The sequence below is a fragment of the Oncorhynchus clarkii genome, chromosome 17 (genome assembly GCF_045791955.1).
Source record: "Oncorhynchus clarkii lewisi isolate Uvic-CL-2024 chromosome 17, UVic_Ocla_1.0, whole genome shotgun sequence".
Classification (NCBI taxonomy): Eukaryota; Metazoa; Chordata; class Actinopteri; order Salmoniformes; family Salmonidae; genus Oncorhynchus; species Oncorhynchus clarkii.
Window position 1 is genome coordinate 49,938,489 of NC_092163.1, and position 27,826 is coordinate 49,966,314.

General features: G+C 42.5%; 1 protein-coding gene across 1 annotated transcript; it reads right to left on the reverse strand.

Moving 5' to 3' along the window:
* LOC139371033 (la-related protein 4-like) lies at nucleotides 1-27,616 on the reverse strand. The gene is made up of 18 exons (XM_071111067.1): nucleotides 27,232-27,616; nucleotides 16,864-17,005; nucleotides 16,342-16,503; nucleotides 15,987-16,062; nucleotides 15,427-15,563; nucleotides 12,817-12,920; nucleotides 12,588-12,698; nucleotides 10,228-10,281; nucleotides 9,004-9,222; nucleotides 8,150-8,256; nucleotides 7,600-7,641; nucleotides 6,848-7,093; nucleotides 6,437-6,488; nucleotides 6,153-6,323; nucleotides 5,332-5,459; nucleotides 5,038-5,224; nucleotides 2,030-4,874; nucleotides 1-1,981 (listed from the first exon to the last, which is right to left on the reverse strand). Exons 1-17 carry the CDS (start codon nucleotides 27,331-27,333, stop codon nucleotides 4,494-4,496), a joined length of 2,421 nt encoding a protein of 806 aa, XP_070967168.1. The 5' UTR covers nucleotides 27,334-27,616; the 3' UTR covers nucleotides 1-1,981; nucleotides 2,030-4,493.
* Nucleotides 27,617-27,826: the final 210 nt, after the last annotated feature.

Here is a 27,826-nt window from a genome sequence, read left to right on the forward strand (position 1 = left end):
TGGTGTTTAAAATGTTTATTCTTGTACATGTTTGCAATGATACATTCACGACAGTAAACCGGTATGTATATATTCCTGCTCACACCAACCGACTTGCTTCACCTTTTCACTGGTTTTCAAAAGAGCTGTTATGTTGAAGCAACGTATTACAATTTCAGCATTGTCATGCGCGGCGCTAACATATATTTGTGACACAGCCTACACACAAAAGTTTAATGTATAAATTGAGCGTGAGCCATGTATTTTTGTCTGTCCACTAAACCAACAAAACCTGCTGTGTTCCAAATTAAAGTGTTCATGTTACTTTTACTTTGCAGAAGGAAAACCTCAACACTGGAGAAGGCACTGGAATTTTAGTTAGGCCTGAAAAATATTTTTGGGGACATGAAGGGGACTGTCAAAGTAGGACTGGTGAAGAGTCATACAAGCACCCTGAAACATCTTAATACAGACATCTGGTATAAGACCACAGAACTACTGAGCATGGCACAAACATTTAAAATACACAGACAGCAAAAATCATTGCAAGCACAGGACCCAGAAACATCATCAGAAAGGCCAAAACATGTACTTTATTTTAACTTTTGATCAGACATCTACTAAATCAGTAATTCAGTGTCTCACACCCCACTTCTGTTACTATGTCCCACCTGCACCCCCTAAAAACACATGTCCCAGTAGAGAAATGCTAGAACAATCAACAGTAAAAATAGAAATAAACCCCTACTCCTGTAATAACTTCAGGAAGCCGGCTAAAAACACCTTTTCTTTAGACATCTAAAATGATTTTACACAACATGGGAGATTTTAAAACAAAAGTTAGTGCGTTTCATTCCACAACACCACTACCTGCTTGTAGTTTAGCCATTAAATGGATGTAAAATATAAAAATCAGAACAGGCCCAGTGATTACATAGATAACATGTTACTGCACTGCTAGCACCCAGGCAATGCACTGAATTCTCACTTTAGCCAAGTCTCAAATCAGACATTGAATACTCAACTATTACATCAAACATTTTAGGGGGGGAAAAAAAGCCACAAAAAAAAAAAAAAAAAGCCAAAAAAAAAAAAAAAAAAAAGGTACATTAGTTACAATACATTTTTAGATGTCAAACTGCAGAACTCTCAAAACATTTAATCTAAATGTGCTCACTAATACAGCAGACCAGAAAGAGAAAAAATAAAATTGCAACAGTCATCTAACACAAACCAGACTAAAGACTAGCCTGCTAGGCGCAAAATCGGTACAAGAACATTCAGACCACTTATGAAGTGGCTTCTCTCAAACAGGACTACATTCATCAAGCCAATGCCATTTCAGCAACATTTGATCGCCACTTCCCACACAGATTTGAGCAAGTTCCCAAAATTGTATTTTTGCTTGCTTGACTTTGGTCCAGATGTTCAATCCATTCACACACAAAAGGATGAATGAGTTTGTAAGAGCATAGAGAGAACAGATATTAAGATTGATGCCCTAGTCAACTCTAACATTTATATTTGACGATATCACTCTAAAGCAGGGGTTCTTAAACCTTTTCAGCCTGGGACCCAACTTAGATCATGTTTTTCTGGGACTCACACTCATGAAAAGATGCACCCTTTTGGGGCCCCTAAACCTAATTTGGTTAAGTGAGAATGATGCACTCCCTCGACAGCAGAGAGAAATAATTTAGTTTTAAAGTTACATTTCCTAAATTATACACCTTTTGCCATGGGGCAGAGAGTTTTGCAAATGTATAAAACATAGGGGCGGCAGGGGAGCATAGTGGTTAGAGCGTTGGACTAGTAACCGGAAGGTTGCAAGTGCAAACCCCCGAGCCGACAAGGTACAAATCTGTCGTTCTGCCCCTGAACAGGCAGTTAACCCACTGTTCCTAGGCCGTCATTGAAAATAAGAATTTGTTCTTAACTGACTTGCCTAGTTAAATAAAAAGGTAAAAAAAATAAAAGTATATATATATATATATATATATATATATATATATATATATATATATATATATATATATATATATATATATACACTGCCATGGGATGGAGAGGAATCTGTGCAGTGTTAAAGCAAATTGCCTGCTAGACTAATTCTGCATTGTGCAATGACTTATGCCATGTTAACATGAGATCCAAGTGAGAGTGATTAACAAAATCAGTGCCCTGCATGCCTGGTGGGTTTCGTCAGTGCTAATACAAGTTTAGATAGCCTGCTAGACTAATTTACCAATCTAAAAAGTATTTGCTGACATGGCTAAGAGTGACTGACAAGGGGAAAACTGCTTATGCCCAACCAAATGTCTAAATTGTACCTTGTGTAATCACTATTCTAACTCTAAACAGTACATTGAGACACCTGAGTTCCTAAAATGTTTTACAAAATAAGTGACCTGTGAACGACAAATGCTCTTAAGTTTCCTTTTAGCAATCAATGGACATGTACAGATCTCAAACATAATTGGATATGCATTCAAATATTCAAATCTAAGAGAAAATCAAAACATGAAATGTACGAGGAAAAATAACCATCTAATCCTGACGCAACCAGCCTACCGAAATCGCATACAGTGATCGACGTCATTAGCCCTCCACCCAAACGTCTCCAGAAAACTTGTTTTGGGACGGAGGCACCATTTCAATTTAACTTGAGGAAATACGTTCCTCGAACGCAAGGAACGTGTTTTCTGGACTCAAATGCTAGCCAGCTAGCTAATATTTTGGAAAACAATGTTTGGCTAGTGTTAACCCGTTTGCAATCCCCTTAGCGTTGCTTGGTAGCTACAGCCATCAATTGTGTTGTCATACTTTACCTATTCCACCGTTCGTAGAACGCATACTAGCATTTTAATATAGCGCGGGAAAAGGGCATACGGACACCAGACATTTTACACGTAGATGCATGACGCGTTCGGAAATCCATGATTAGGACTATGATCAGACTATGATCAGAATACTGAAACAGAATTAACTGTTAAATCTAGACACGGCCTTATGAGAATTGAGTGTTCACTTGCTTCAGAATTCAGGCCTATTTTTTGCCATTTTAAATGAGCAAGTTGGAATACATCGAATTCCAGAGACCAGTTCCATGCTTGGGATACCATTGCACTAAATCTGCCATTACTACTCTGAAATACCATCTAGCCTACTCTACATGATATAACCAACCAAAATGCATGAAAGACTACCCGGGAGGCTGTTGCACAGATATGGTAATAGAACATGTTGAACTGAACAGATATCGGGGTGGAAGGGTTTCTATTTGACTTTCAAGACATAAAATAAAAGTATATATCAATGCTTAACCTGCATTTGACCACATAGGTTGAGAAATACAATTGTAAAGATTAATACAATAGGTACAGCTTCTATGCAAGCCACAACTTTTTTTTTATTTTTAACTGCTCTTCTTAAAATGGCTATGTACAACACTGTAGAATTCATGAAAAGCCAGCCAGTTACATACACCATTAGTGTCTAGGATGTGAGTGTCTCAATAACTGAATGCCTAAACTAAGGGAAGACTACTCCCTCTATGAGCCTTTACCCATGACATACACAGCCAAACATTTAACCATCTGTATGGAAGAAAGAGTAAATGAAGATAAAAATATAACAATTCAGTTACATCAGTCTGACTATACAAACACTTCCCCAAATTTGCACTGCTCAAGTATTCATGCACTATTGTAAAGTTTTCAATGTTGTACTTATGCAAGGGTGTACCAAAATTTTCCGTCAACCATGAAAAGAAATGCATCGATTTTAATTCACATTTCCCCACTGGTTAAAGCTTTTTTTTAATTTCCAGACTAAAAGCAGACATGTCGAAGACGGTTTCTTCACCTAAATGTATGTGCAGCTTGACTTGACAGGCTTCCCAACTCTCAGAACAACTCCTGAACCATGTGGCCATCTCTTGCTTCCAACCTTCATAAAAGCACATTTCCACACAGTTAATGAACAATACCCTACTAACCCCTCCCTCAATATAATTTTTTATAAGGAAGTAGTATCAACTCAGTTGTCATATCGGTGGATATCCACATCTTTTGCTTAGTTGCATATAAACTAGATTTGCTAACAGCTCAACTGTTTCTTATTTTGCAACTACTGGTATTTGAGATACAAGGCTTTACTTACCATACATTTGTCCCCCCTCTCTCAAACCCCACTTTCACATAAAATTCATAGATTTAGCGGAGGGCCCATTCTTCAAGCTAACCAAGGTGAGGCCACATGTCAGCATCTCACTGTTCTTTCAAACAAGTCCTTCAGTTTGTTTTGTGACACTCATGTTCACCCCCACTTAAAATGATTACCGCTTTCAGTGTTTTCCCAAACAAAGGTCAGTGTGTGTCCGACTGAGCTCCAGGAGGGTCTTCTAGATTAAGAACGCGCATGTTCTTTCATCCAATAATATATATTCATATATTTCTGTCTTAACATATATAGATCTGTTTGTTTTCCTTTTAGTCTATCGGTTGTGGTTTAAACTACTTCGGCGACCGGGGTGGAATGTTCTGTTCCTTCCCACTCCCTCTAGCCCAGCTGTGGGGGGAGATCCGTCGTCTCATAGAGGCACCACGCTGTTGATCCCGGTACTTTAGGCCCATCCCTACGGATCGGGAAGGGCCGTTACCCGAACGGTATGTGCCCAGGGGGTCACGAAGGGACAGGCCTTCTCCAGACCCCTCAGGTTTCTCTGGCCTATCGCCATTGCTGCTGCTGGAGGCGGCAGGCTCATCCGCCTTGTTGACCCGAAGCTCCTGCAGGGGTTGGCTGGCAGAGGTGATGGGAGGGTTGGGGGTGCTGGGGGCTGGGAACTGGGTGGCTGGCCGCTTGCACATCTCAGCATAGCTCAGCTTCCTTGGCTCCTGGTTGGATGGTGAAATATAGATAGGAAACAGAATAGGGGGAGGAGAAAAAGAATAGGTAGAACAGCTTTTCGTTTAACTCTTTTTAACCAGATGTGTTAACTGACATATCCAATGCATTATCTATCCAGTGAAATCAGACAGGTAGTGAGTGAAGTCTTACCGGTGCGGTAGTGGGGGCAGCGGGGACTGGTGTTGTCGTGGAGATGGACTGACTGCTGGTGGGGATAGGGGTGGGTTTGGTAGCAGCAGCGGGCTGTGATGGGGTTGGCAAAGAAGAGGGTGGTGTGGGGGTTCTAGCAGCCTCCCTTTGGACATGAGGCTCAGGCTTCTCTACCGGGTGAGCAACACTGCAGACAGAAGAAAAGATTTCTATTAAGGTTTATTTCCAACATTTAAATATCTTAGAAATCCCTACAGCACATCTTTGTGACCGTAAACCAGAGGAAGACTATACCTTGGAACAGGGGGCTGCACAACTAGAGGGGTGGGGGGTTTGAGGGCTGGCATGACAGGACTGGGCACGCTCCCAGTTCCCTCCTGGGTACTAACAGGAGGGGCCACAGACTCCTTATTCACCTCAGGCTGGAAATGAGATGGGACAGTTGATTTGGAGGAAAAAAATAACATGGCATTTGGTTGAGACCACAATGAGAGAGTGATTACATTTTAGTCATTTAGGTGACATGCTTATACAGAGCAACATCACAGGAGCACATTAGGGTTCAAATCAAATTGTATTTGTCACATGCACCGAATAAAACAGGCGTAGACCTTAGTGAAATTCTTAGTTACAAGCCCTTAACCAACAATCCAGTTAAGAAAACATTTTATTTAAAAAAAGAGCAGCAGTAAAATAACAGTAGCAAGGCTATATACAGGGGTACCAGTTGGTACAGAGTCAATGTGCAGGGGTACCGGTGAGTTGAGGTAATATGTACATGTAGCTAGAGTTAAAGCGACTATGCATAGATAACAGAGTACCATCAGCATAAGGGGGGGGGGGGTGTAGAAGCCTTTTGGACCTAGACTTGGCGCTCTGGTACCGGATAAGTGCCTTGCTCAAGAGCATAGGCAGTTTCATCTAGTCGGCTCAAGATTAAAACCAGCAACCTTTCGTTACTAACCCAACGCTCTTAACCACTAGGCTACCTGCCAGATGTAAGAGTTGGGGTTAAGTGGCCTGACCAGGAAAAACAATTATAACCAGTTAGTAAGCCTATTTGTTTGTGTCAAGAAAAAAAACTAAGTGCAATAGCGTTAAGAGTTTCTCCTTACTTTGTCACTGGTCACCACCTTAACACCCCGCACCACGTCAGACATGCGCGTCTCCAGCACGGGCTCTTCTCCCTGCATGCTGACCGTACACCCAGGCAACGGAGGGAAGTTGGAGGTTGCCAAGTCAAACTTGGGCTGTGGAACCTTAACCTCGCTCAGAGGGATGGGCCTCTGTAAACAACACACAAGAAACATGTTTTTAGCTTCAATCCAACTGCGCTTGGGGTCAGATAGGGTATAGAATACAAGTGACAGAAGTGGAAATTATGAAAAACGTAACTGACCATGAGCCGCTCGTCCTCTCTCCTTCTGCGCATCCCTCGGTAGCTGCCTCTCCTACAAACATTATCACCAAGATGAGCATAAGAAGCCCAAGAGTAAAAGGCATTTTTGCGGTTCTGAGAAGGATTTGTATGGCCAAAAAAGACATGTTTGAACCCTCAGATCTCATAATCTTACAGCTCATCGGGTCAAGTGTATAGACTAGTGACATTGGGGGGGATAGAAGAGAGTTTGAGCGAAAGAAAGAGAGGAGAGTGAAACCCAAGTCTTCATCCTACAACTTGGAAGCACCTCTATGCGCATTGATTTGTCATCATAGGGTCAAAGCCATTTGGTAAAGACCAAATGTGATGATGGCATTTCATGTATGAGCAGGTTGTGAGTGTGTCCGTTTGTTGTCTGTGGAGACTGACCTGCTTCTGCCAGCAATGCCCAGGTCTCCGTTAGACATCCCCTCTGAAGCCAGTGGGAGGGTGTCCCTGAGGCAGTAAGAGGTGAGAGCAGGGCCAGGTTCAGGGGTGCTAACCAGGGGAGCCCCAGTCATGCGGGGTGGCTGAGGGCTGGAGGGGCCAGACAGGCCATCCACCAGGGGGGGTACGGGGGTCACAGATGGAGGTAGGGTTTCATCACATGGCTGGGGCTGGCTCTTCACATGGTTCCTGAGGAAGGAAATCAGTCATAACTGGATCTCATTCTCACCAGGCATAACTGCTAGCTATCATTCAGTCTAAAGATACAATAACTTGATCACAAAACAGCTAGAGCTGTTCCAGTAAGATTCATGCAGATATGGAAAGGACATTAAGGACATTAAACATTAAGATGGTGAATATTGTAACTATGCTACTGTATAGAATACTAAGGGAAGGGTTTTTGTTTGCTAAGCACACGCTGATGGTAATGAACTTTCTGCATCTTGCAGTCAAAGTGCAAACTTGAATTTAATCCCCAAGCTCTCGGTTTCATATACCGTCATTTGTGAGTTACGCTAGCTTTCTCAAATATCAGTGGAGGGTTGCCACAGTTCAAGGACACTACACTGTAGCATTAAAATTGATAGTTTCAAGTTGCATTATCTATCTTGCTAACGTGTATGTTTTAGAATGAGAATGGATGAAATGGAAGTGGAGCAGCAACTGATAACGTGATTGATAACTGTTTATACCTGAAGGCATTGATTACATTCTTTCTGGAATAGAGGGGGACACTGTGGGACAGGGGGAAGTAAAAGGCAACAAGTTATTAATGACATTATTAATGACAGCAGACCCCAAAAACGTATTTTGTTCAGGAACATAAATATGAATCATATATGTACTAAATCACATTGTCTGCTCAATTACAACAACCACCCCAGTGCTAGTCAACCCAGCTTTTTTATTTTATTTAAACAGAATGTCAGAATGCATCTAATTTTGTAAGGCTGTGACAGAATTCAAATGGTCCACTTTGTATGGCCAAACACCTGTTTGAACCCTCAGATCTCATAATCTTAACGCTCATCGGGTCAAGTGTGGAGACTGGTGACTTTGGGGCGCAAGAGAGAGTTGGTAAGAAAAGTAGGAGGGAGGGAGGAGAAAGAAACCCAAAAGCCTTCATCTCACAGCTTGAAGCACCTCTATGCGCATCAATGTGTCATCATTGGGTCAAAGCCATTTGATAAAGGATCAAGTTGAAGCCGGATGGGGGTTCTTGCACCGAGCGAAAACACCTACCGGTTGCTGTTGAAGGGCGATCGTCCGAGGCCCAGGGGACAGGTGCCAGTCTTGTAGTTCCCAGGGGCGCTGAAGCCATTCACAAAGCCACTGTTGGGGAACGGGGCCTGGATGAAAGAGGAGAAGAAAAAAAATGCCACCCACGATCACTCAGTGTAGCCAGTCAATGACAAAGGTTAATCACCTCAGTTACGACACAGCTCTTACAGGAACAGCTGATCCTGACAGTGCTACATTACTAAATGTCATGACCACTCGCACCCCAGATTGCAAGGTTAAGGGTGTGTGTTACAGCTGACACATGGTATATTCATACGAGTCTGAACAGGACAAGTGGCTTGTCTTCCAGCCTGAAACCACTCTATGCACTTTGACCTGTCATCACTGGGTCACATGTCTTTATTTTAAGAAAGGAGCCATTTGCTGAAAACTGGACTCAATTTGATCTCTTTGTTCAGAACCGAGTAGCCACAGGTAAACCAACACCATTGTTCCCATGATAAGCAACCGCCACACTCTCCATTACATGATCTGGATGGGCTGGTCAGCCTAGGAATGAACAGATCTTATAACCAAGTGTAATACAATATAAAAGTTAATCACTTTACCCCTATGTACAAATTACCTCCGTACCCCCTGTATATAGCCTCGTTATTCTTATGTAATTCTATCGTGTTCATTTTTATTTTTTGCGTTAGGGAGTTAAGAAAACGTTTTCCTTTCTTGAAATGCATTATTGGCTAAGAACTCATAAGTAAGCATTTCACTGTAATGTCTACTACATCTGTTGTATTCGGCACATGGGACAAATACAATTTGATTTGAACAGGGAACCACATTCATCTGGGCCTTACCAGTGGGGTCTCGAAATAAGGGGCAGGCGATGGGTTCCAGGTGGGGGGCACCAGGGGGTAGAGAGGGTACTGCTGCTGGGGGCTGAACACCTGCTGCATGTAGTGGTGTGTAGAGGTGTACTGGGACTGAGACTGGCCCTGCTGGCTGTACACACTGGAGTCCAGTACGCTACGGTAGCCATTCTTTGCAAAGAATGTGTTGATGGCCTTGATACGAGCCTGGACAGAGGAAAAGAGTGCGAGACAGACAGGTGGGGCAGGGAGATGTGTGTGTGTGTGTGTGTGTGTGTGTGTGTGGAGGAATGCAAAGAGGGTGGGAATGAAGTACGAACACATGACATGTTAGCACACATTAATACTCAGTACAACATGCAGTCCATTGAATAAACAAATTCAAGATTAAAATATGCTTCACATGATTGTGTCCGCACTCTGCCATTTACAAAGAGAAGGAAATGGAGGCTATGCTCCTTGTTCCCCTCAGAACTCAATCTCAGTCATTTGGTCAGTCACACTGTGCTGACAGAGGGAGGAAGAGGTGTAGAGGGGGGATGAAAAAAAGGGAGAAAGGTCAGAGAGGAGACGAGAGAGATTTAGAGAGCCGAAGAGGAGTCCTCCACAGTCAGTGCTCCTGGGTCCTTGCAAGCACAATGATCAAATGGGCTTCGCTTTTGCCAGAGTTTAATGCATTAACCTACTTGATCTAGTGCACCAAATTAAATTGAAGTTGTCGAAGGTCAATGAATGACTTTGAAATTCATTGTCATTCGCTCTTAAATGAAGTAGGATCAAAAATAACTACTGCTAAAGAGTGGTTGAATGAAATGTGGACAATGTCATATCTTCTTGAATGTGGGAGATGGAATTCAGACTAATATAACAGAGGGAGAGAGAAATTGCTTGCAGCCTGGCTGGCCTCGCCTTCCTTATCGGATCCTTATGCAGGCACAAACTCAAGGTGACCTTGCCGTCGTGTAGCCACAGCTCAGCCACAAGCTCCCGGCAATGAGACAGCAACCCCCTCTAAAACTCAGTGACTTGACCTCATAAAAGCTGACTGCAGAACAGTGAGGGAGGTACAGCACCGCATTCCCCCAACTCCTATCAGCTGATATCAGAGCTGTACAGTTGACTTATGTTACGCATTGCCTCCCCTTGACTAAATTAAATCTGATCAAAGAAAAGCATGTCTTACGTGAGAAAAGAAATGTAAAATGTACTAACCATGATGGGTTTTCCCTGAAATGTTTTCACTTCTTCCCTTATATATCTGTGGGCCTGAGGAATGAGAAGCGAGAATAAATAAAAGTACATTTACATTTGAGTAATTTAGCAGACGCTCTTATCTAGAGCGACTTACCTAATGAGTGCATACATTCTCTCCCCACAAATCGCAAAAAAACAATGTGAACATTGAATGAGGACTTGGAATTTGCAAGTCATTTTCACTGACTACGGATAGTTGTGAATAGGGCTGGGAATGGCCAGGGACATCGCGATACTTGGGTGTCGATACGCTATGTATCAATTCTATATGCACTGTGATTCTATATTGCGATGATGTTCCAATCATTTCTCACTATGGTCTGCTGCAGGGAGACAATCGAGAGCGTGAGAAAATTTGTTTTGATCACTCATGGAAATAAAGTGCTGAAAACATGTTGGCACACTATTTCAAAACTAGAAGAACAAGCTATAGGATGAAAAACACCAGTGTTTCAGCACAGGTAGTGCTGACAGGTGTGATAGAAAATTACACATTTACCTGATTTGTTTGATATTAATAGTTAGCAATTAATACTTAACAAATAGGATGATATTTCTGTCCTGTTAGTCTGTTTTAAGGTCTCCACTCTAGTTCCCTGCAGCTAATCTAGGTGTATGGTCACTAGAGATGGCTTGAGCTGACAAATGGAGTTGAAGACTGCATTGCATAGACAAGATGTGGTGGGTGTAACCGAGAGATAGCCAGGAGGAGTTTAGAGCAATTCCTCATGGTCTCTAAATCGCTCTTGCATCTGGGAAACTAAGCCAGGGTGGGGTTAAGACAACAACCCACATGCAGATAACAGAATGAACCCAGAGTGGCTTATAATGCTCCCTGGTCTACATGGGGGGGGTGAACCAACCATGACTGAGCATTGATATGTCAGATATAAATTCAGCAAAAAAAACATCCTCACACTGTCAACTGCGTTTACTTTCAGCAAACTTAACATTTGTAAATATTTTTATGAACACAAGATTCAGACATGTGACTAACAGAAATTGAATAATGTGTCAGAACACCAACATTCCTGTCTTGCAGGAAAAAACACACAGAACGAGCAGTATGGCTGGTGGCATTGTCATGCTGGAGGGTCATGTCAGGATTAGCCTGCAGGAAAGGAAACACATGAGGGAGGAGGATGTCTTCCCTGTAACGCACAGCGTTGAGATTGCCTGCAATGACAACAAGCTCAGTCCGATGATGCTGTGACACACCGCCCCAGACCATGACAGACCCTCCACCTCCAAAAATCGATCCCGCTCCAGAGCACAGGCCTCAGTGTAACGCTCATTCCTTCGACGATAAACGCAAATCCGACCATCACCCCTGGTGAGACAAAACCGCGACTCGTCAGTGAAGATAACTTTTTGCCAGTCCTGTCTGGTCCAGCAACGGTGGGTTTATGCCCATAGGCGACGTTGTTGCCGGTGATGTCTGGTGAGTACCTGCCTAACAGGCCTACAAGCCTCCAGTCCAGCGTCTCAGCCGATTGCGGCCAGTGTGAGCACTGATGGAGGTATTGTACGTTCCTGGTGATACTCGGGCAGTTGTTGCCATCCTCTACCTGTTCCGCAGGTGTGTTCGGATGTACCGATCCTGTGCAGGCGTTGTTACACATGGTCTGCCACTGCGAGGACAATCAGCTATCTTAGGCATCTCACAGTACGGACATTGCAATTTATTGCCCTGGCCCCATCTGCAGTCCTCATGCCTCCTTGCAGCATGCCTAAGGCACATTCACGCAGATGAGCAGGGACCCTGGGCATCTTTCTTTTGGTGTTTTTCAGAGTCAGTAGAAAGGCCTCTTTAGTGTCCCAAGGTTTCATAACTGTGACATAATTGCCTACCGTCTGTAAGCTGTTAGTGTCTTAACGACCGTTCCACAGGTGCATGTTCATTAATTGTTTATGGTTCATTGAACAGAACAAGCATGGGAAACAGTGTTTAAACCCTTTACAATGACGAGCTGTGAAGTTCATTCGTAAAAATCTATCTTTGAAAGACAGGGTCTTGAAAAAGGGGACGTTTCTTTTTTTGCTGATAGATATATCTAGATAAGTACTCTGCATTTGTGTAAAGGTTAGGGGGGGGGGGGGCAGCCTCATTATTGCAGTAATTAACTTATTTTAAATACAGATAATTGTTTGAAGATATTAGCAAATCTCTCTCAGTACTGAATTCCCATGACACTAGCACTAGCTAACACTACCTAGCAACAACGATACTGGGGTCAAAGTATTGATATGATCCACAATACTGTTGGGATATATAACTATCGATTTTCCCCCATCGCTAGTTAAGAATGTGAAACTACCTGCTGTGCATCAGTGTCCGACCGGAACGTGATGTACCAGTTGTTATTGGCCGCAAATTCAACACTAAGCACTTCAGGGCAGTTTTCATTCTTAAAGAGGGTCTCCACTTCCTGAAGGAAAAGGAAATAGAGAGAAGATGAGGGTTTACAGTTCAACAAAATAACCATATTTGTCACATGTAATGAGCTAAGGTAAATTGTAAAAACATGAATTCTCCCATTTGGTTACCTCCACCGGTGTGGTCTCGGGCACCTCCCTCAGAATGATGATGCAGCGCTTGTGGTTGGGCCGAACCTTCTTCCCACTCTCGTCAACTTGCACCATGGGCGAGGCTGAAACCACACACATCAACCAAGGGGTCTCATTAACGCAGGATTTTGCATTTTTTTCTAGCCGGAAAGGAAAAAGTCAAACGCAGACAAATAAAATACAATTAGGGTTCACGCCAAATCATGAACGTAAAGGGACTAATTTCACAATTCATACAGTTGCAACGGAGTTGCACTTCTCCACCTGGATGAAATATCTTTGCTCTCGCCATTGGATCACCAGCACTCTGACTGATGTGAAGGCTATTTTTCTCCGGTACAGTTTTTCTTAGGTAGCCAGTTAAAAATGCAAAATTAATGTTTTGCTTGAAGTTAGGAAATGTAGCTGGCTGCATTCTATGATAAACATTTGAAATATGATAGCCATGCATCATTTTTGCAAAAACTTGCAATTTTTTTTTTTTAAACTTGCTTTTTCATTCTAAGACAATTTGGCAGCAGACTTCTGAAAGCTAATGCGACCCCTGAACAACGTGTCAGAAATATCACCCACTAGGATTTACTAGAGCCTTTTCCAATAATGACACTGAGGACTATTTTCTCACCTTTGAGTGAGTTTGCTCCCAAAGCCAGGTTCATGGCATACCTACCCAAAGTGCTTGAAAATCCACCATTTAAGGTTAACTTTCAACTAGATCAAGAAGTTCCAAATGCAATTTCCTCACCTACCTGCATTTTTCCTATTTTGTTGCCTTACAACCTGGAATTAAAATAGATTTTTATTTTGGGGGGGTTCTATAATTTGATTTACACAACATGCCTACCACTTTGAAGATGCAAAATATGTTTGTTTAACAAGGGGGGGGAAATGGAAAACTTGAGGGTGGCATAACTATGCTCCCCCCCCAAAGGCAATACTTTGTAGAGCCACCTTTTGCAGCAATTACAGTTGCAAGTCTCTTGGGGTATGTCTCTATAAGCTTGGCACATCTAGCCACTGGAATTGTTGCCCATTCTTCAAGGCAAAAATGCTCCAGCTCCTTTAAGTTGGATGGGTTCTGCTGGTGTACAGCAACCATTAAGTCATACCACAGATTCTCAATTGGATTGAGGTCTGGGCTTTGACTAGGCCATTCCAAGACATTTAAATATTGCCCCTTAAACCACTCAAGTGTCGCTTTAGCAGTATGCTTAGGGTCATTGTCCTGCTGGAAAGTGAACCTCTGTCCCAGTCTCAAATCTCTGGAAGACTGAAACAGGTTTCCCCTCAAGAATTTCCCTGTATTTAGCGCCATCCATCATTCCTTCAATTCTGACCAGTTTCCCAGTGCCAATGAAAAACATTGGTAAGAGGTGTTGGGGGGGGTGAGAGGTGTTGGGATTGCCCTAGTTTTCCTTGATGGCCAAAAAACTCAATTTTAGTCTCATCTGACCAGAGTACCTTCTTCCATATGTTTGGGGAGTCTCCCACATGCCTTTTGGCGAACACCAAACATGTTTGCTTATTTTTCTTTTTAAGCAATGGCTTTTTTCTGTCCACTCTTCCGTAAAGCCCAGTTCTGTGGAGTGTACGGCTAAACGTGGTCCGTCCTATGGACAGATACTCCATTCTCCGCTGTGGAGTTTTGCAGCTCCTTCAGGATTATATTTTGTCTCTTTGTTGCCCCTCTGAAGCCCTTCTTACCTGGTCCGTGAGTTTTGGTGGGCAGCCCTCTCTAGGCAGGTTTGTTGTGGTGCCATATTCTTTCCATGTTTTAATAATGGATTTAATGGTGCTCCATGGGATGGCCAAAGTTGCAGATATTTTTTATAACCCAACCCTGATCTGTACTTCTCCACAACTTCATCCCTGACCTGTTTAGAGAGCTCCTTGGTCTTCATGGTACCACTTGCTTGGTGGTGCCCCTTGCTTTGTGGTGTTGCAGACTCTGGGGGCTTTTCAGAACAGGTGTGTATATATACACACACACTGAGATTGCACACAGGTGGACTTTATATAAGTGTCACAATCTAACTAATGTGACTTCTGAAGGTAATTGGTTGCACCAGATAGCAAAGTAGGTGAATACATATGCACATACCACTAATGTTTTTTTTTTAAACAAGTAATTTTTAAAATGTCACTTCCCCAATTTGGACTATTTTGTATATGTCTGTTACATGAAAGCCAAATAAAAAGCTATTTAATTTACAAGTTGTAATGTAACAAAATAGGAAAAACACCAAGGGGGATGAATACTTTTGCAAGGCACTATACTACCTTGTTTTAAGTTTGACTACCACAATTGGCATTATTATTCCTCTATACAATTATAAATGCATCTACTGGTGGCGTTACAGCCATCGCATTGTTACTTCTACCACTAATCTCGTTCCCAGCCGTGTATCAACAACATCTGGTAAGAGCCTTTATAACTTGTATGCTACATGTTCTTATGCTGGATTTTTAGCCAGCCATCTGAGCTGGTTTCAGACCATTCTTGTAGCAGGCTACAGCTATAAGCCTATCCAGACAGGCTATTTCCTCAGTTCTCCCCACTCCCACAGGGTTAAAGACATGGGTTTGTACCTCGTAGCACCTCCAGAATCAGGTCCATGTCAGTGGTGAGGACCTTGACGCCCTCCATGCTGGCGATGGTCCAGATGGGGACAAACTGGTCACTGTCCATCTGGGACATCAGGTACAAGTCCTTGGACAGATTCTCTCTGAAGAGACAGCAACACGGCATGAGAAACCAACACGCCATGTCTGTTACGCGAAGATATCAAAATCACACACTAATATGTCCATGTTTCTTTTCCTTGTTCCCCTCAGATCTCATAATCTCACGGTCATTAGGTCAGTCACACTGTGCTGACGGAGCTAGGGGGAAAGAGAGGAAGAGGTGTAGAAGGAGTAGGAAAGTTAGAGTGAATAGATTGAGAGATATGAAGAGGATAGCCCTCCAGTCAAAGCGCTCCTGGGTCCTTCCAAGCGCGATGTTGATCACCGGGGGTACAAATCCAAGGTCTACTCAATACACTACAACACCATGTAGAATTTCTTAGTTCAACGACATTTCAATTCTGACTGTATTTAAGTTATAACAACCATCTGAAATAGGCTCTCAAAAGCAGTTACATACTCACCTGGAGAAGCAGAACTCCATCTGTTTCTTCAGACACTCTCTGATGCTCACCTCTAAGAGCGGCTGCTTTTCCTCCACTGCACAAACAATTTCAGATCAAAATTCATGTTTGACTCAAGGCTACAATGCCTAGTACCAGCCCTTGTGCATAGGAAAAGTTGGCCAAAGCCTTACATCTCGGATCGTTACTATTGGTAATCATTATGAAATTAATTGATGTAACACTCAATGACAATACTTGGTGAAAGGCAAAACTGAGAAACGTAATGTATCCAATTCCCTTCAACGCCAGATCAGAGCATGGCATCTCAAAAGCATCTGACCCAGAGGGAGCTGACCAAAGGACTGCTACTGACCTGCTGAACCAGTCACAGGGTCATAGATAGGGTATCCCAGCTCAGGGGGGTCCATGCCGTTCAATACCCCCTCTGTGGGTGCAGGGGCACTGCTGTCCAAGGATGGGTCCGAGTACCCCATGCCATACCCCTTAGCCCCAGTAGGAGGGACCTCTGAGTAACCTGGGAGGAAGAGGGGAGAGTCATGTGGTCGATAAGAGTCTGAATGGAGAAAGAGAATGTCAAGGTTGAACCAGGGAGGCTATGTAATCCAGTCTCATAACAGAGCTTGGTTTTCAGTGCCTCCACAGAGCAGGGTTAGGATGATCTCAGGCCTTGATTAATAGTCCTTCCAAAAAGGGCCATTGTACCCTCTGAACTCTGCAAATCAAAAGCCAAAAACCACGTGCTTAACACGACGTGTACAGAATTTGAGAGAAATCTGTTCAAGCTATTGCTTGTCTGGTGACAGATCTATGAAGGCCTGTGTATGCATGTAGTGGTGAAATAAAAACTCCAGGGTGCATTTAAATTGGCCCACACCCTCAGTGACATCAGCAGAGTTAGGGGTCATCTGGAGCAAGTAGGGGCCCTCTATGCCCTCATCTGGGACTTGGCTCTGGGGCGCAGAGATCTCCTGCCAGACTTTGGCATTGGGGTTCAGACCTGCTCCCTTTGTGGTTACCTGTGTGATGAAAAGCACAAACTCCTTAAGGCTGCTGTAGGTGTCTGGCAAAGTCAAAACATCCATTTAGAGCACATACAGTGCCTTGCGAAAGTATTCGGCCCCCTTGAACTTTGCGACCTTTTGCCACATTTCAGGCTTCAAACATAAAGACATAAAACTGTATTTTTTTGTGAAGAATCAACAACAAGTGGGACACAATCATGAAGTGGAACGACATTTATTGGATATTTCAAACTTTTTTAACAAATCAAAAACTGAAAAATTGGGCGTGCAAAATTATTCAGCCCCTTTACTTTCAGTGCAGCAAACTCTCTCCAGAAGTTCAGTGAGGATCTCTGAATGATCCAATGTTGACCTAAATGACTAATGATGATAAATACAATCCACCTGTGTGTAATCAAGTCTCCGTATAAATGCACCTGCACTGTGATAGTCTCAGAGGTCCGTCAAAAGCACAGAGAGCATCATGAAGAACAAGGAACACACCAGGCAGGTCCGAGATACTGTTGTGAAGAAGTTTAAAGCCGGATTTGGATACAAAAAGATTTCCCAAGCTTTAAACATCCAAAGGAGCACTGTGCAAGCGATAATATTGAAATGGAAGGAGTATCCGACCACTGCAAATCTACCAAGACCTGGCCGTCCCTCTAAACTTTCAGCTCATACAAGGAGAAGACTGATCAGAGATGCAGCCAAGAGGCCCATGATCACTCTGGATGAACTGCAGAGATCTACAGCTGAGGTGGGAGACTCTGTCCATAGGACAACAATCAGTCGTATATTGCACAAATCTGGCCTTTATGGAAGAGTGGCAAGAAGAAAGACATTTCTTAAAGATATCCATAAAAAGTGTCGTTTAAAGTTTGCCACAAGCCACCTGGGAGACACACCAAACATGTGGAAGAAGGTGCTCTGGTCAGATGAAACCAAAATTGAACTTTTGGCAACAATGCAAAACGTTATGTTTGGCGTAAAAGCAACACAGCTCATCACCCTGAACACACCATCCCCACTGTCAAACATGGTGGTGGCAGCATCATGGTTTGGGCCTGCTTTTCTTCAGCAGGGACAGGGAAGATGGTTAAAATTGATGGGAAGATGGATGGAGCCAAATACAGGACCATTCTGTAAGACAACCTGATGGAGTCTGCAAAAGACCTGAGACTGGGACGGAGATTTGTCTTCCAACAAGACAATGATCCAAAACATAAAGCAAAATCTACAATGGAATGGTTCAAAAATAAACATATCCAGGTGTTAGAATGGCCAAGTCAAAGTCCAGACCTGAATCCAATCGAGAATCTGTGGAAAGAACTGAAAACTGCTGTTCACAAATGCTCTCCATCCAACCTCACTGAGCTCGAGCTGTTTTGCAAGGAGGAATGGGAAAAAAATTCAGTCTCTCGATGTGCAAAACTGATAGAGACATACCCCAAGCGACTTACAGCTGTAATCGCAGCAAAAGGTGGCGCTACAAAGTATTAACTTAAGGGGGCTGAATAATTTTGCACGCCCAATTTTCAGTTTTTGATTTGTTAAAAAAGTTTGAAATATCCAATAAATGTCGTTCCACTTCATGATTGTGTCCCACTTGTTGTTGATTCTTCAAAAAAATACAGTTTTATATCTTTATGTTTGAAGCCTGAAATGTGGCAAAAGGTCGCAAAGTTCAAGGGGGCCGAATACTTTCGCAAGGCACTGTACATTCAGATTCCAAAGTTGCATCATTTTCAAGACAGCCAATGATGTCTGTCAAACACATACCATCAAACATAAATCAACCGTAGGCTACGCAAGTCCATTTGGAGTGATGTGTTACGAATGCGTAATTTTCAAATGTTCAATGTTCCACATAAAAACACATTCCAAGGTTTATAAGTAATCATTTTACTATCAGAAAAAGGGAATGAATTGAGAAAAAAAAAATGGGGGGGGAAAATGAAATAAATTGCCCAGCTAATGAATGGACTAAATTTAAAGGAGGCATTATATGTCCTGCCAGGCAGGAGGACTACACAAGTTCTTGTCGTTTAACATTCTGAAATCAGGCTTCCCGGGTGACGCAGTGGTTAAGGGCGCTGTACTGCAGCGCTAGCTGTGTCATCAGAGTCCCTGGGTTCGCGCCCAGGCTCTTTCGTAACCGTCCGCGACCGGGAGGTCCGTGAGGCGACACACAATTGGCCTAGCGTCGTCCGGGTTAGGTCGGTAGGGATCTCCTTGTCTCATCGCGCACCAGCGACTCCTGTGGCGGGCCGGGCGCAGTGCGCGCTAGCCAAGGTTGCCAGGTGCACGGTGTAGCCTCCGACACATTGGTGCGGCTGGCTTCCGGGTTGGATGCGCGCTGTGTTAGGAAGCAGTACGGCTGGTTGGGTTGTGTATCGGAGGACGCATGACATTCAACCTTCGTCTCTCCCGAGCCCGTACGGGAGTTGTAGCAATGAGACAAGATAGTAGCTCCTACAACAATTGGATACCACGAAAAAGGGGTAAAAAAAAATAATAAAATAATAAAAAAATATTATTATTTAAGATTCTGAAATCACACTACAACTCCATTTCTTAACAAGTTTGATACTTTGCACGCTCACCAATGATCTAAAGCATAATGGTATTCCCCAATTGCAACTATTGATTAACGGTAGTGTGTATTGACAGGAATGCTACGCCAGCTTCCTATAGCGCCATAAAATTTAGTTCCAGATGAACTTTAGACTAGACCCCTATACAGACCAAACATTTCCTCCCAATGTTGTACTGACTCGCTAGCTAACTGATTTAATTAATGTAGCCAGCTAATCCAAGACGGTCCTCACTTAAATAGAAGAAAAAAAAACGTACAATGGGTGGAACTCGACAACATAGTTCAATTCACATTAGGACGAATACCAAAACTGCAAACTGTGAGCGCATGCTACAGTGAAGGAGCTTTCATGAGTACTCAATGGATTTTTCTTTGGTTATGGTACTGTTAGACTCCGACCTCTCCACAAGTACCGACACACTTCGTCAGAGACTGAAGAGCAAGAGAGACACCCAACTCGCAGTTTTTTTCCCCCTGGTTCAATAAACTAAGCAGATCAGACCCAGCTGCTATCACATTGGTGTCTAGGCGAGTCACTCCCTTAAACCGACCACCCCACCGATGGTAAACTGCGTGAGTGAACTCATTTAGCCACCATCTTTGACTTTGTGCATCACCTCTCGTTCACACATTCGTCTCCACCAAAGATAGTCTCGCAATTGGTCGAAGCGTCGCTTAAATCAAAACCCTCGTTCAACTCTTCCGCTACCTACCCTCTGCCAATAGAACAACGAATGAGCACATGTTGACAGGCATACATGCTGTTCCAGCAACATGCTGGTGGATGACCGATTATGATTTTTCAACGCCGATACCGATTACTGGAGGACCAAAAAAAATCTAAATCTGCCCCAAAAAAATTATACATAAGGAAAATAACAATACTGAATGAACAGTTATTTTAACTTAATAGATCAATAAAATCTATTTAGTCTCAAATAATGAAACATGCTCAATTTGGTTTAAAGAATGCAAAAACAGTGATGAGAACAAAGTAAAAGTGCAATATGTGCCATGTAAAAAAGCTAACGTTTAAGTTCCTTGCTCAGAACATATGAAAGCTGGTGGTTCAATATTCCCAGTTAAGAAGTTTTAGGTTGTAGTTATAGGAATTGACGCGTCGACTATTTCTCGCTATAACATTAATGTTAAATCATCCCCCGTTTGGCGAAGTAGGCTGAGATTCGATGATAAATTAACAGGCACTGCATTGATTATATGCAAGACAAGCTACTTAAAACTTCTTGCTCCTACTTGAGACGCATATGTCCCAAGTAGGCACCTGGAAATGCAAATGCGCTACGCTAAATGCTAAATGTACTCGTTAAAACTCAAACCTTGATCAAAATTCACAAGCAGGGTATTGAATTAAAGCTACACTCGTTGTGAACCTAGCCAGCAAGTCAGATTTTTAAAATGCTTTTCGGCGAAAGCATCAGAAGCTATTATCTGATAGCATGCACCCCCCAAAATGCCAGCTCGACACGTAAACAACAGATTTTGCGATAGCCGGCGCTACCCAAAACGCAGAAATAAAATATAAAACATTCATTACCTTAGACGAGCTTCTTTCTTGGCACTCCTATATGCCCCATAAACATCACTATTGGGTCTTTTTTTCGTTTAAATCGGTCCATATATACCCAAAATAGCTTTGTATAGAAGTAGTGTCATTCAGAAAAATTCATCGTTTTTAAACGCTGCGTAATTTTTTAAAATTAAAAAAGTCGACGATAAACTTTCACAAAACACTTCGAAATCCTTTTGTAATCCAACTTTAGGTATTAGTAAACGTTTATAATCTATCAAAACGATTACAGGGCGATGTCTCTTCAATAGGTCCTCACTTCAACAACAATGCAATCTGATCTCTCGCTAAACTGCATCCGGGTGAAGACTGGAGAACTTGGGGTCAGACAGATGGATTTTCCAACAATTAATTCGATTGAAAATTAGTACAATGGCGCCATCGTGCGGAATTTGTAGACGGTGCAGGCAAATTCCCATTAAATTCTGTTCTCCTTTAACAACTGGTGGAAGTGACTTATGGAAATTATTTTTTGCTTTCAGAGAGCAGTTTTTCTTGCGTTTTTCAATGAAACACACGCTCTGTTATAGTCACAGCCGTGATTTAACCAGTTTTATAAACTTCAGAGTGTTTTCTATCCACACATACTAATCATATGCATATACTATATTCCTGGCATGAGTAGCAGGACGCTGAAAAGTTGCGCGATTTTTAACAGAATTTTCAAAAAAGGAGGGGGTAGGATGAAGAGGTTAACCTAGTAATATCAACCATGTGTAGTTAATCACAAGTTATGTGAAGATTGATTGTTTTTTTTAATTGGATGAGTTTAATACTAGCTAGCAACTTACCTTGGCTCCTTGCTGCACTCGCGTAACAGGTGGTCAGCCTGCCACGCAGGAATGCAATGTAATCAGCATCAAAAAAGCAAATTAGCAATCATTATGAAAAATCGGCCATAATTAAAATCGGTCGACCTCTACTATACTCTGCAGATTTGAATTCCAAAGAACATAAAATAGCAGTCACTGTAGAGCAACCAGGAATAACATAAGTACCTATTTTACAGCATTGACGGCTATCTAGTCTCAGAGCAAAACTTATTTTATGATACTAAGATCCATGCCACTCCATTTAGTATGAAACAGTGAGGGAAAAAAGTATTTGACCCCCTGCTGATTTTGTACGTTTTCCCACTGACAAAGAAATGATCTGTCTATAATTTTAATGGTAGGTTTCTTTTAACAGTGAGAGACAGAATAACAAAAAAATCCAGAAAAACGCATGTCAAAAATGTTATAAATTGATTTGCATTTTAAATTAAGGAAATAGGTATTTGACCCCTCTACAAAACATGACTTAGTACTTGGTGGCAAAACCCTTGTTGGCAATCAGAGGTCAGACATTTCTTGCGGTTGGCCACCAGGTTTGCACACATCTCAGGAAGGATTTTGTCCCACTCCTCTTTGCAGATCTTCTCCAAGTCATTAAGGTGTCGAGGCTGACGTTTGGCAACTCAAACCTTCAGCTCCCTCCACAGATTTTTTATGGGATTATGGTCTGGAGACTGGCTAGGCCACTCCAGGGCCTTTATGTTCTTCTTCTTGAGCCACTCCTTTGTTGCCTTGGCCGTGTGTTTTGGGTCATTGACATGCTGGAATACCCATCCCATTTTCAATGTCCTGGCTGAGGGAAGGAGGCTCTCACCCAAGATTTGAAAGTACATGGCCCCGTCCATCATCCCTTTGATGCGGTGAAGTTGTCCTGTCCCCTTAGCAGAAAAACACCCCCAAAGCATAATGTTTCCACCTCCATGTTTGACGGTGGGGATGGTGTTCTTGGGGTCATTGGCAGCATTCCTCCTCCTCCAAACACGGCGAGTTGAGTTGATGCCAAAGAGCTCCATTTTGGTCTCATCTGACCACAACACTTTCACCCAGTTGTCCTCCGAATCATTCAGATGTTCATTGGCAAACTTCAGAAGGGCATGTATATGTGCTTTCTTGAGCAGGGGGACCTTGCGGGCGCTGCAGGATTTCAGTCCTTCACGGGGTAGTGTGTTGCCAATTGTTTTCTTGGTGACTATGGTCCCAGCTGCCTTGAGATCATTGACAAGATCCTCCCGTGTAGTTCTGGGCTGATTCCTCACCGTTCTCATGATCATTGCAATTCCACGAGGTGAGATCTTGCATGGAGCCTCAGGCCGAGGGAGATTGACAGTACTTTTGTGTTTCTTCCATTTACGAATAATCGCACCAACCGTTGTCAACTTCTCACCAAGCTGCTTGGTGATGGTCTTGTAGCCCTTTCCAGCATTGTGTAGGTCTACAATCTTGTCCCTGACATCCTTGGAGAGCTCTTTCGTCTTGGGCATGGTGGAGAGTTTGGAATCTGATTGATTGATTGCTTCTGTGGACAGGTGTCTTTTATACAGGTAACAAACTGAGATTAGGAGCACACTCTTACAGGGAGTGCTCCTAATCTCAGCTCGTTACCTGTATAAAAGACACCTGGGAGCCAGAAATCTTTCTGATTGAGAGGGGGTCAAATACTTATTTTCCTCATTAAAATGCAAATCAATTTATAACATTTTTTACATGAGTTTTTCTGGATTTGTTGTTGTTATTCTGTCTCTCACTGTTCAAATAAACCTACAATTAAAATTATAGACGGATCATTTCTTTGTCAGTGGGCAAATGTACAAAATCAGCAGGGGATCAAATGCTTTCCCCCCCCCCCCCATCACTGCATGTTAGGTTACATTTAATTTGCCTACCAATTTAATAGAGCTCGCCAGCTTGTAGTCATAAAACCGGGAAATGTTACCTCATTCATTCATGGGGAAAGAATAGGGTTTGGGATAAATACCAAAAATAAGGTCTGAGGTTTACACAGGCTTAGGAGATCTTATACGTTTTGATCTATGAGCTAAACGCCATGTTAACTGACTGATATGAATGATTAATTACAAAAATGCTTCAAATTCACAAAAATTGACATTACCTGAGCAAATTCTCATATAACAAAAATGTAGAAGATCTCATGAGGCGGTTTACCACAGGCCTTATTTTTGGCATTTAGCCAATAACCCTACAAAACCATTTCACCATTGGCTTTGTCAAATGAACAATGGCAAAGTTAATGCCTACAAAAAGATGCCATTACTATTGCTCTATAGCAGTCGTGCAATATAATACGCATTGTAGGACTTACAGTATGTTATGAATTGAAATGCATACAATGTGTTACAAATTTGCAATACATATGAAATGAATTCCCATTTGCTGTTGGTAGTGTTAGCTAGGTGGCTAATGCTAATGTTAGCTAGGTTAGGTTAAAGGGTTAAGTTTAGGGTTGGAAGGTTTGGCTAACATACTATGTCCTTGCAAAGAAGCTAAAAGGGAGTAAGTACTTGGAGTTGCAAATTAGCTAAAATGCTGAAGTTGTCCATAACTCTCGATCAAATTATCAAAATGTATTTATAAAGCCCTTTTGAAAATCAGCCGATGTCACAAAGTGCTATACAGAAACCCAGACACCAAACAGCAAGCAATGCAGATGTAGAAGCACGGTGGCTAGGAAAGCAACCTTGGGGTTGCTAGACGTTAGTGTTATTCGCCCACCTAGCTTTAGTTTTTTCCTTAAGTAACCTATCGTCTTATTGAACGTAATATATAATACTAAACGGGTCAAATAATGTAAGCTAATGTAACATACTAAATGAAGTGTAACAGATTTTAGTAACAATGGTTTGCTCTGAGACCAGGCTACAGAGGTGGTCAGGAAAGCAAAAATGCCACATAAATAGCATCAGTTATGTCAGAGGGCATTAAACATGATTGAGGGAAAGGGTTGAACCAATGATTTATACGCCATTGGGTTAAACAGAATCCTGGTCTGAGAAATTAGGCCAACGTCTGACTGTGAACCACAATTCTTAGCCTGCGGAGAGCCAACACAAGTCTTCAGGTCTTAGACAAGGTTACTCAACACAGGAATGAGGTTCACTGAACAACCTCAATCACCACACTCGCATATGACCCTCTCGCAGAGTCGCAGTACCAATGAGACAAACTGGTTTTTTTAAACCTGGGTCTCCTGCATGTCACAAGACTTTCAGCTCAGGGAGCCAACAACTCTTTTAGGTCTCAGGCAAAGTTAATCATCACGAGTGAGGTTCACCAAATCACTTCAATTTTAATATAAGAAAACAAATTGTTCCAACTGAAACTGAAATTGTACCCCCCCCCCAAAAGACAGGTTTTGGAGGTGTGGGGGATGCTGCCACACTGGGCACCCGTGGAGTTGTGGTGGATGAAGTGCCTTTCAAGGGAACAGCAACAGGTAAGTACTTCTAGGATTTGATATCAACAACCCTCTGGTTGCCAGGTTATTTCCGCCAAACTTTTCCCGTCCATTACACGACCTGCCTAAGACAAATTCAAAATACAATGAGTAGATTTTTGCAAGCAATTCAGACAATGGGTGACATTGAAAGGGGGATACCTCAGTTGTTCAACTGAATGCATTAAACTGAAATGTGTCTTCCGCATTTAACCCAACCCCTCAGAATCAGAGAGGTACGGGGGGGGGGGGGGGCTGCCTTAATCAAAATCCACGTAATTGGCGCCTGTTGAACCCCTTTGTTTTGGGTTGGTGATACCTTACACAAGTACTGAAATTGTTCTCACTCCTGGTCCATGATATTGTCAAACATACATATTATTTATTTATTTTTACAGAGAAGTGAAATATCCCAGTGCCATAGTGAAAAAAACTTCAACCTACTGGGTTTTTTGGAGTAAGTATGATTACTTGGACTTAGTTATTTAACAGCCCAGAGGCCTACTGTCAGGAAGAGCTGTCTAGCCTTAGGAAGTGGACGATTAGCCTAGGGCCTAACTACTGAATGCATGACTATCAATCTACCTCAATGAGGTTTGGTGAATAGATGTGAAATGCAAACCAGTATAGGCAATAAAGCTTTACAGGGTAGCAGAACATCTCAGCCTATATACACATATACTGTAATTTACAATATTTTCTACGTAGGAGCTTGTTCCTTTAAAAGTTTCTTCCTCCCCAACATTCCCAAAGCTTCTTCTGGCCACTTTCTAGTAGGTTTAGGCCTAGTAGGTTTTGTAAACTAAACATTACACCAATCAAGAATCAGTCCCCCCCCCCCCCCCCCCCCCACGGGTGAGGGTATCGTTGGACCTTCAACCACCACCGAAAATGTACATTAGCTAGAGTAACAAGATACTACAGTCTTAAACGATTATGCAAATTCGAAGAAACCAACCAGTTGCATGTCTAACTAACGTTACTGTTTGCATGAAACATGTTGTAAATTAACGTAGGCCAACAGTCGCAAGCTAACGTTACCCAACTCAATTAGTTGTACCATCGTCTTTGGCTGTACCTACTGTCAAGTTTGAAGACCTTGCCTACTGCCTCCAACCCAGACACCACCAACGAGCTAGCATGAATTAGCTAACGTTTGCTAGCCATGTTAGCTAGCAACAATCAACTAAGCAAGCTACTGTACCTAGCTAAGTTAACGTTAGATGGGTTAAACCAAAGACGTTACACTCGGTCTTTGGTTACACAACGACGTTACAGTATTGTTTAATTGGATGAATTGTAGGTACATGGAACGACTAAGCTAAGGCTAACGATACCGCCAGTTGTTTGCTAGCTCGACTAACGTTAGCTACAAAACTAGGTACTAGTAACGCGGCTAAGCGAGTTACATCATTGGATCTAACACGTTAGTTAAAGTTGAACTAGTCGACCTACTAGGCTTGCTAACGTGTCGACAAAAAAAAACAGTTAGCTAACGTTTAGTTACCGTAAAGTGTACTTAGAGGTTACACGCCAGACTGGCAACTAAGAAACACGCGGCAGAACCTGCCAATGCAAGTGTCAGTCAACCGCAGACTGTTTAATGGAATTGCAGTAATGTTAGCGCAACATGATTAGCTTCAAGTTAATGTCACGACAAGTACAGTGAAATGTCTTTCTTGCACGCTCTAAAAATCAACAATGCAGTAATCAATGAGGAACTTAAAAGATTTTGGGGGGGGGACAAGTTAGCACAAGGCCCAAACTTACCATTCCGCCTTGATCTTTCGATATTATCTCCCCTTGCACACGTTCGTCCGATCCCGACTTGACCTCCTTCTGCTGTAGCGCCAGACACTGTTCCGAACTCATCCGGACCGCTCCTGACAATCCAATCCCACCCCACCCCCCAAGTGAAAGCTATCACTCGCAGCTCAACTTGCGATGTTTTGTAGCGGATTGCAATCAATGGAGCAAATGGCACAATAAAAAGGAAATAGAATAATCAATCGTCTAGTATTTATCGGTTACAAACCAAATCGTTCTCATGGCGGCATAACGTTACACCTTTCGAAGTTTAGCTAAGCGCCACTGACAATTCTCCGCGTGTTGAACCAACATACAACTTGACCTTGTCTCTAGTGGGTCTCATGCTGCTTTCATAACCAAGTGGGATGGTGGTAATGACCAGTTGTAAAGTCGTAAATACGAGTTAGATGCATTCATGTGTTTTGACTCATTGAAACGTTGATTGACTAATGGCAAACAAACTGTGTCAATCATAAACCATAAGTGCATCTATCATGCTTGTAAACTAATTATAGTCACATAGTCTCTAAACCCAGAGGTGCAACATAGCAAGACT